The sequence below is a fragment of the Trachypithecus francoisi genome, unplaced genomic scaffold (assembly GCF_009764315.1).
Source record: "Trachypithecus francoisi isolate TF-2019V2 unplaced genomic scaffold, Tfra_2.0 Contig00980, whole genome shotgun sequence".
Classification (NCBI taxonomy): domain Eukaryota; kingdom Metazoa; phylum Chordata; class Mammalia; order Primates; family Cercopithecidae; genus Trachypithecus; species Trachypithecus francoisi.
Window position 1 is genome coordinate 30,146 of NW_022681044.1, and position 10,275 is coordinate 40,420.

A 10,275-nucleotide genomic window follows, 5' to 3' on the forward strand; every position below is an offset into this window, starting at 1 on the left:
TTTTATTCAATGCTTTATTAAAAAATCGAACTACTAGCTGATTCAGGGCCTGGTAAAGACAAGGGAGAGTTCGCTGATCTTTGGCTAAAAATTTCCCCCAAACCACTTTTGCAAGTCACTGTCATTCTTTGAGTGTGTTTCCTCATAGGCAAAATGGCAATAATAATGCTTAACTTGCAAAGTTGCCATGAGGCTGTATGTGCTTAGTGCGGTGAGCGCAAAATAAATAAAAGGTAGCGATGCTTCCTCACATTTCATGGGTCCTTCAAAAATAGGGTCTGAGTCTAATTCATTTCCCCAGTTTGATTCTTCTTGTCCTGAGTGGCCTCAGTTTCCTCCACTGTAAAATTCACATTGGTCTAGAATAAAACCGGCATTTCCACTGGGCAAAACTGTCCTTCATGGAAGTTTGGTTTGGCCCAGATATAGGGCTTAAAGAAGAAACCCGAGCCAATGCTTACAAGTTGAGTGATTTTATATAGAAATCTAGAATTCCATCTTCTCTTGAAAACCCAGCCAATTTGGCTACCATGAGTCGCTATCCCTGCATGGCAACAATTGCCTAGAGCCAAGCAGCAGCTGCCCGCTTATGTAGAGCATACACTGTCAGTTTGGCCAGAGCCCATCGGGCCTGCTCTACTCATTTACATGATCTCCTTGATCCTACAGACATTGCCACTTATGACCCTCTGGGCAACTGGAAACAGTCTATGCCGGGCAGAGGGTAGGTACTTAATTGCTCAGTGAGTAAATACCTTTCTCTTTTTCCTCTACCATTTTCTTATCTAGCCATGCTAGGAAATCCCAGTTATCGGATAAGGTGATTCTCACTTGGAAACATGAATTGAACAAATCGGTTAGAGTCGGGATAGTCTGGGTTATACTGTGGTAACAAACAACCCGTATATCACAGTGCCTTATAACAACAAGGGTTTATTATTTGTTCACATACATAAACCTAGACACAAAGCGAAAACATCTTCATGTTTCCACAAGCATGGGTACACACATGAGAGTGCTCAGGTATGTCAGCAATCACAAGACGTATAAAAACTCTGGCAAATGAACCCACACAGAATCCCACTGAGAGACTGATCAACTTAGATTGCACAATCCTGTCTTTATGAAACAGAAAAAGGCCCCGCATCCAAAAGAGTAAGGGATAGAGGTACAAGAATATCCACCTTCAGTCAAGGAATTGCCCCATATAATAAAAAGCTTATAAAACACCTGAAGGCTTAAAAAAAAAAAAAAAAAAAAAAAAAAAAAAGATGTTAAGCGTTTTGGACGTTAACCATTTTGCACTTTCAGAAACTGGATACCAAATAGGCAGTGCTCCGTTGAGGCCTCCTCCCCTGGGTTCCTAGCTCAAGAGGGAGATGCATCCCAGATGTCCAATAGGCAGCGAGATGGAGCTGGCTGGCCTGGGGCGGAGAGAGGGGCTGGGAGGCTGGAATCCTTTATCTCCAGCAGGAGCTGTGGACAGAAAGGAAGGGGCCAGAGCCAGGTCACATCCACATCCCCTTTCAGATCTACTCCTTTTATGTGTCCTGCCCAACCAAAGATTTGTCACCTGGCTTGTTGCATAGACCTCTTCCTCTCTGATTTCCCCATCTCCCATCTTGCCTCCCCCAATCCTTCCATCAAAGCCACCACAAGTCTTTTTGTCAAGCTCGGGGTCTGTGAAATTGTTCTCCCTAGCTCAGAAAACGTTCCCTGGCTCCTCACTACCCACAGTTGCTGGTCCAGCCTCCTAAGCCTGACCTGTCAGACCTCTGTGATTGGTACCCTCTCCAGCCTCATCCCTTTCTGTTCCAGCAGTCCCTCCAGGGGTGTTTCTTCACTGACACACCATGCTCCATTCACCATTTTGATCTGGGAACGCCTAGCCTTCCCTCCCAGCCTCCCCAGTTGTTTATCCTCCTCGGAGCTCCTCCAGCCCCTCCTCTCTGGGCACATCGTTAAAATTTGACCACAAAACACAGCTTGCCAGGGCATCCAGGCTCCACATCTAGACTGGAAGCTCTCGGAAGGCAGAGACCAGACCTCCTTCCAGACCAAGCCCTTTATCACCTCTGTATGTCCTCCCCAGACCACAGTAGGCCACAGGGGGCTGAGCATAGACCCTGGGCTGAAAGTCAAGAGGGCCGGTTCTTCCACTTGATATGCTGCATGCATATCAGAGAGGGCAAGTCCCTGCCACTCTCAGGGCCTGAACTTCCTTCTTTCTTGACATCAGGGCACTGAACGCTTGCTGTTGCGCACAAAGCTCAATAAACCGAAGAGTCACTAAACAGCACTCAACTACCATCTCGGGAGTCATACTGAGGAGTTTGGGTGCCTGGCCCCGAGGAGATTCAACTTACTGACTCTGATTTTTCAGCTAGAACCTGCTTACCACAACGACCCCCATTCCCCAGCTATTCCCACCCTGTGTTCTCCTTTCAGGGAGCAGGCTACCTGGTGGGTTGCAAGGCTGGTGCAGGGAGATGGAGTCAGGAGGGACCTGGGCAGAGTTTCTCAGAGTCAGCAGAGCCTCAGCGGCCTCCAGTTTCCGCTGCCACTCTGAGTGGGCAGAAACCAAAGCCTGGTCAGAGATTTTGGGGACCTGCAAAGGAAAGTGCGTGAGAGAATAGGCACTGGGAAACTACACCTCTTCCCAATACGACAGGTGCCCCTTCAGCCCCGTGTTCCCTCAACCTCCTCCCCAACCCCCACCAAGGCCTTCTGCTCTTCCCATCCACTAAACTCCATCCCTCCCAGGGTTCTGGACCCCACTACTTTCCCAGGACCTGTGGCTGCAGTAGAAGAGGGTCAAGGGTGGCACAGGGCTGGAGGACCAGAGTTGAGCATCTAGAAACAAGGAAAGGAGAGGCCAGGGGATTAAATCCACTGACGGACACATAGTATCCGTAGACAGAAAGAGGGGCAGGATTTTGCAATATCTGGATGTGGGAATCCCAATGCCTGCTCGACCACTAGTCATTGCGGCTGGGGCAAGTCCCTTCTCCTGCTTGGCCAGGTTTCTTTTCCATACCTCTTTTTCCTGACAGGGATGCTTATTCCTACCAGCTCTTTCCTCCCAGGGCAATGGTGAAAATCACAGGAAATTACAGGTGTCCGTGTTTTAATTTGCAAAGCACCTGGAGAGATGCCATTACTGTCCCTGTTCAAGGACTGGTTCTCACTTCCATATTGCCCAGTCCCCATGGGTCTTGAAGGACAAGCATGGCTCGTCTCCAGGAAGCTTTCTCTAATGGCCTCTGGACTTTGCCCTGGGCCTCTGTGGCCCTCACCAGCATGGACCCCACCTTTCAGCAGGACCTTCTATCCCATCCACCTGTTTCATGTGGAATAACAACCCCCATTTGTTGAAGCCCTACTATGTGGCAGGCCTTGTGCCAGTTCTCTTTTCAATGCTATGGGTATAGAATATTGTCCTCAGTACATCCATAGGGAAATGGAGGTTCAGACACATAAAGTCACTTGTCCAAAGTCTCACAAATAGAAAATAGCAAAGCTAGGAGAGCCCTGTCCTCTCCCGTTAGTATTACATGCTGCCTTGTCCTCCTCCTTCTTCTCCTCCTCCTTCTCTTCCTCCTCCTCCTCCTCCACCTCCTCTTACTCCTCCCCTCTCCCCCCGCCACTTCCTCCTCCTCCTCCCGCTCTTCCTCTTCCATCTCCCATGGCATCAAGCACAAGGTTAGGCACACAAGACATAACCTGCTCCATGGTCCTCACTCTACTCACATGCTGGGCAGGGCAGGGGCCCTGTGGGGATCTCCAGAAGGAGAAACCAGTTGCTGCTCCAAGGTCACTGGAGTACAAGGCAGAGACAAAGATTCTGGGGCCTGGCCAAGCAGCAGAGCCCCTTGGGAGCTCCCCTGCAGGGGCAGAGAGCACAGGTTGCAGTCAGGTACCAGGCCGGCCATGCAGAGAGGAGGTGTGGACATCTTTTGGGATGAGGATAGGAGCCTAGAATGTCAGAGCTCTGAAGACCTTGAAGACCAGCCAGTCTTACCTTTTATTTTGCAACTGGGGAAACTGAGGCCCAGGGAGGAGAAGTGATTTTTCCCAAGGTCACATGGTGAGCTGGTGATAGGATTGGAGATGATACCCATATCCTTGGGACACAGTGAAAGATGTCTGGACAGTGGCTGGGTGGGAGCCTGCCCGACTGGTTATTGACTCTCCTTACCTCCTCAGAGGCTGTGAAGATGTGGGTCTCGGGCTGCAGCATGCTGTTCTCCTTCCCAGCTGTGAAAGACCAGGAACAGCTTTGATGAGTCTTTCCCCCAACCCCACCCCACTTCACCCCACATCCAGTCTCAGGTCTCATCTCACCAAGGAGCTCTTCAGTTCCCTTGTCCCCCAGCTCTCTCCTTCCTACAAACACTCGGTAGGTAACATTGATGACATTTTGCACCTGGGCAAACTAAGGTCCGGGAAGCAACTTGCCCCAGGTCACACTGCAATTCTGTGACAGGACTGGTGACAGAACTACTCATGCTTCCTCCACCCAAACTCTGGCTCCCTCCCTGGCCAGAAACACTCACTGAGGACTCCTGCTCTGATGGTCAAATTCCTGACACGGATGGGAGCTTTGGGAGGGGCAGCCATACTCCTTATTGGTCCTTGAGCCAGATGTCTCTTTGGCCGTTCCCGCTGCTCCCTCTTCAAGGCACTCACAGCAGGCAAGACCCTGAGGTGCTCTCTGAAGTAAAGGATTGCAGGGCTAAGGTTAGTCCCATTTAGAGAAGGTCTGGGCCCTCCCCATCTCAGACACCATACTCATGAGAAGAGGGCACAATTGTGACACTCGCAGGCCTGGAAGAGGCAGAAATGCTTGTGGCCGCTGATTTGGGCAGTAATACCATGGTCGTGGCAGCGGTCACAGCAACCTATAGCTCTTCTGGGGCCAAGTTCAGTCCCCCATGGGGCTCCAGTCTCACGCTGTGCATTCGGAGTCAGAGGGGCAGCAGGGTGCAGCAGGTATTTATTTGGGATCCATGCTTCTAGGGTCAGGAGTGGAGGTCAGAATGGCCACATGATCCCCTACCCCCAGCGTACTTCCTCTGCCCTTGGAAAACCCTATCTGAGGTGGCTGAATGCTCCTTCTCCATCCTTCTCACCGCTGGAATCAGATTGGCTTCCCTCCCCTTCTTCTCCCACGGTTTTCACCAATCTTCACTGCGACCTCCTTGCTCATGTTGCCTCTTTCCCAGAAGCCCCAATCACACATGGCCCCTTCCCGAGAGACTCTTGGCAAGGATCCCATACCCATTCAATGCAGTCATTATTCTCCTTACTTACCATCACTTCACCACAGACCCCACTTTCAGGCATGCACATGCACTCCCGTGCCCTCTTCCACCATTACTACACCCCCTTCTTGGGTATCATCCTGCACTCTGCCAAACCCAGGTATTATTCCCGGCATCCACTTCAACAATTCTCTTCCGAGCCTCCTGCATTCATTCACTCCCCACACAGGATTTTGTGCCCCCAGCACTCAATTCCATTGTCAGTCTCTTCTATGCCCTATATTCAATTTTCCCCTCACATTTCGTGCTGATTCATGCTGATTTTTTTTCCTGTACCCCATCTTACACTTAATTATTCCCTTGCTCCCCCTTTGAACTGATTTCCCTCTTGTATCCCATGAAATCGTATTGTTCTCCTGGATCCCTGGCCCTCTTTCAATTATTAATTTCATTCATCCCTTCATGCACCCCCTTGATGATTCTTCTTTTGAGACGGAGTTTCGCTCTTGTTACCCAGGCTGGAGTGCAATGGCGTGATCTCGGCTCACTGCAACCTCTGCCTCCCGGGTTCAAGTGATTCTCCTGCCTCGTCCTCCCGAGTAGCTGGGACTACAGGTGCCTGCCACCACGCCTGGCTAATTTTTTGTATATTTTAATAGAGACGGGATTTCACCATGTTGGCCAGGCTGATCCACCCGCCTCGGCCTCCCAAGGTGCTGGGATTACAGGCATGAGCCACCCGGCCCGGCCGATTCTCTTGATTCTTCATTCAGAAGGTACCTGTTGAGCCTCCTATGAAGTGTCAGGTTCTGATCTAGCCAATAGGAAACTCCTCAGTGCAGTAGTGTTTCTCTTGGACTGACACACCTTTCCTGCTTTCATGCAAACCCACACATTCCCTCCACAGTCTCCCCCAAATCTTCCATATTCCTCTCCACACTTCAACAATTTTTCTGGAGCACACCATCTCCCCCCACCCCCACCCCACCCCGCACCACACACACAGTCCCACCACCCTGGAGTGCACCACTTCCTCAGGAAGCCCAATCATCCACTCCCTCCCGGACCTCTGAATCAAAAGTAGTCCCATGAGCCCTGCCTCACTGGCCAAAGGCCAGGGCTTAAGGGGCTGGGGCAAGGAGTCCTCCCAAAAGGGATTCCGGGAGAGCTGAGGGCGCGATGGGACATCAGGAGCAGATGGGAGTTCCCTGCTGAGGTAGCAGAGAGGGGAAGGGGTTGGGAATCTGGCTCAGGAGGGTGGGAGGAAATAAGAGGCGTGGAGAACGAGGGCCTACTTCTCACGTCAGCCTGTGGTTGCCCCAGCCTCCAGCAAGTCAGAACCAGTCAGAGCGTCTGAGGGAAGATCCAGCTGCTGCTTCCCTTCCCGCCCTTGCCACAAAGACCAATGAGCTCTTGAGCTGCCTTCAACCTCCCGCCGCTGTGGCTGGCGACCAATGAACCTCGAGATCTCTTGAGGCTCACGTTCTGAGGCCACGCCCCCTCACGTCCTCGTAGCTTCTCCTGCTCCCTGTACTAGGTCAATCAAGAAATCCTGAAGTGCCGGGCGCGGTGGCTCAAGCCTGTAATCCCAGCACTTTGGGAGGCCGAGACGGGTGGATCACGAGGTCAGGAGATCGAGACCATCCTGGCTAACACAGTGAAACCCCGTCTCTACTAAAAATACAAAAAACTAGCCGGGCGAGGTGGCGGGCGCCTGTAGTCCCAGCTACTCCAGAGGCTGAGGCAGGAGAATGGCGTGAACCCGGGAGGCGGAGCTTGCAGTGAGCTGAGATCCGGCCACTGCACTCCAGCCTGGGCGACAGAGCAAGACTCCGTCTCAAAAAAAAAAAAAAAAAAAAAAAAAAAAAGAAATCCTGAAGTGATCGTTGAGCTTTATACTCCCCAAGGCTTGTTTCCCAGATTGGTCTCCTTTGGGCATGAAATATTTTGTGTGCATGCATTTTTAACTCACGTACTTGGTATTTTGTAATTTACCTTTTAAAAATTCAGCATGTGATTAAAGATTGATCCATATTTCTGTGCTGCGGATTCCCAATCAGTGGTGACTTTGCAACCCCCAGGGAACGATGCTTGGAAACACTTTCGTCCATATTTGTCTCTGTTGATGAACTCCCTGTTATGTTCCACAGATAAATAAATGTGTCTATTCCTGTGCCACTACTAAATTGTCCTAAATATTTTCACTTCATGATACATCTTGACATCGGCTAGGGCAAGTTCCTGCATGGTATTCATCATCTCCAAACACATCTTTGCTATTCTTTGCCTTTTTGTCCCTCCGCATGAATTAGTATGCAATGTCAAGTCTCCCCAGACTCAGTTGTAACAGATTTGGATTGCATTTTCACTGAATCTACGGATCAGTTAGGGGAGAATCCACTATCTGCAGAATACTCAGCCTTCCTACTCACCAACTTGGGATGTCTCCACTTACGTGGGTCCTTAATGTTTTAATCTTTCAGTTCAGTTTTTAGTTTTATCTTTTGTATATTTAGATCTTGCACATCATTCATTGTATTTATTCCAAGATACTGTAGATTGTTGCTGTGCTTGTACGTGATGTCTGTTTAAAAGGACAATTTCTATTTGGATCTAATTTACAGAAACGCCTTTAACTTTTAAAAACGACACTTGATCTTAAAGTCAGTCAACATGCTAAACTCTGTAGTAGGCGTTCTGGGATTATCTGTGAGTTTATGCATAGTAGAAATAGAATTGAAGTTATGGGGTTTTTTTGTTGTGTTTTTTGTTTTTTTGGTTGGTTGGTTGGTTGTGTTTTAACTGCGCTGGCTAGGAAATCTAGTACAAGATCTAATAGCGACAGCAAAATTGGGGCTTCTTTGGGTTGTTCCGGATTTTAAAAGGAATGCTGCCAGCATTTCCATATTAGTATTGTTTCCTTGTGTTTTCCTTACCTTTTCCTTTCATTTCCTTTTCTTTCCTTTCCCTTCCCTTCCCTTCCCTTCCTTTCCCTTCCTTTCTTCCTTTTCCTCCTTCCTTCCTTCCTTTCTTCTTCCTGTCTCCCTACACAACGCCACCCCCACCCCCGCATGTCTTACGCCTTTTGTCCTTCTGCATAAATTAGCATGCAATTTCAAGTTTCCCAAAAACTCGGTTGTAACAGATTTGGATTGCATTTTCACTGAATCTGTGGATCAGTTATGGGAGAATCCACTATCTCTAGAATACCCAGCCTAAGTAACTTCCAGGTTTTTTCCAAAACCTTCAGCAAAGTTTATCTTATAATCCAAACGGTTAAAAAATCATAAATGTATATCTTAATGAGTTTTCTATCTCTTTCTTTCTTTTCCTTTCTTTCTCTCTTTCTTACCCTTTCTCCCTTTCTCTCTCTCTTTCTCTTTCTCCTTCCTTCCTTCCTTCCTTCCTTCCTTGGGTTGCTTTCTTTATTTGATTTGTAAACAAAGATGAAACAAAAAAGCAGCCCCTCACTCTGTCACCCAGGCTGCTGAAGTGCAGTGTCGTGATCCTGGCTCACTGCAACCTCCACTTCCTGGGCTCAAGCAATCCTCCTGCCTCAGCCTCTCAAGTACCTGGGACTACAAGCACACGTCACCATCCCCAGGTAATTTTCGTATATTTTGTAGAGACGGGGGGTTTCGCCATGTTGCCCAGGCTATCCTGAACTCCTGGGCTCAAGCAGTCCGGCCGACAAAAGTGCTGAGATTACAGGTGTGAGCCACCAAGCCAGGCCTCTTAGGGAGTTTTCAAAAATTAAATATACGCATGCAATTAGTATCTAGGACAAACAACAAAATATATGAGCAACACATAAACCTCTCTCGGGTCCCCTTCCAGTTACAGCTTTGCTAATGTCAAACCAGCTTTCCTCTCCCATAGTAAATGTAACTTAGCTATGGTGTATTAATTTTTTTGTATATGGTGCATTAGAGCAGTGGTCCTAAAACACTAGCTTGATTATCAAGCCCCGGAGGGCTTGATAAAACAAAGATTTCTGAGCTCCATATCTGTATTCTCAGATAACAAGATCTGGGGTGGGACCCAGAGTTTGGTTGGCTTTGCTTTTTCTCTTTTCTTTTCTTTGTCTTTTTTTTTTCTTTCTTTCTTTCTTTCTTTTTTTTTTTTTTTTGACGGATTTTCACTCTTGTTGCCCAGGCTTGAGTGTGATGATGCCATCTCGGCTCACTGCAACCTCTGCCACCCGGGTTCAAGTGATTCTCCTGCCTCAGCCTCCCGAGTAGCTGGAATTACAGGCATTCACCACCACGTCCGGCTACTTTTGTATTTTCAGTAGAGACGGGGTTTCTCCATGTCGGTCAGGCTGGTCTTGAGCTCCTGACCTCAGGTGATCCACCAGCCTGGGCTTCCCAAAGTGCTGGGATTACAGGCGTGAGCCACCATGCCGGCTGAGTTTGCCTATCAAATAAGTTCCCTGATGATGCTAACACTGCTGGTAGGGGACCGCATTTTGAGAAGGAAAACACAAGAGAGGATAACATAAGGAACCTCCAAATATCCATCTCCCAAGTGTAACCATTAAAGACTCATGGCCAATCATATTTCATACATATCCTCTCCCCTCACCCCCTCCAGATTATTTTCAAGCAAATATCAGAAATCAAAAGAGTACAAAAATCATATGTGGATATCTTAACGTATCTTATTTGATTTGTAAACATTTCAGTGCATAACTCTAAATATGAGGAATCTATTTTCCCCAACATTTCAGTTTGAAAATACACAAAGCTGAGGGCGTAATACAGTGAACAATCTTATGCCTAGATTCACATTATCTCATTGCTTTAGCTCTCAGTAATTTTTTTTCTTGCTTAACCACGTAACAGTTTCAAAGTAACTTCAACCAGTTACTTCAGCATGCACCTCCTAAACACTACAATGCACTCCTATGAAACCACAGTGCCATTATCACAGTGAAGAAATGTAACAATGAAGGGGTAACATCATCCAAGTTCACATACAGTTCATATTTAAATTTCACCAAATGTCCCCG

General features: G+C 48.1%; 1 protein-coding gene across 1 annotated transcript; it reads right to left on the minus strand.

Annotated features, from left to right (window-relative positions):
* Window positions 1-913: 913 nt before the first annotated feature.
* Window positions 914-5,743, minus strand: LOC117090242 (doublesex- and mab-3-related transcription factor C1). The gene is made up of 6 exons (XM_033222331.1): window positions 4,557-5,743; window positions 4,199-4,257; window positions 3,751-3,884; window positions 2,793-2,853; window positions 2,461-2,608; window positions 914-1,476 (listed from the first exon to the last, which is right to left on the minus strand). Exons 1-6 carry the CDS (start codon window positions 4,618-4,620, stop codon window positions 1,364-1,366), a joined length of 579 nt encoding a protein of 192 aa, XP_033078222.1. The 5' UTR covers window positions 4,621-5,743; the 3' UTR covers window positions 914-1,363.
* Window positions 5,744-10,275: the final 4,532 nt, after the last annotated feature.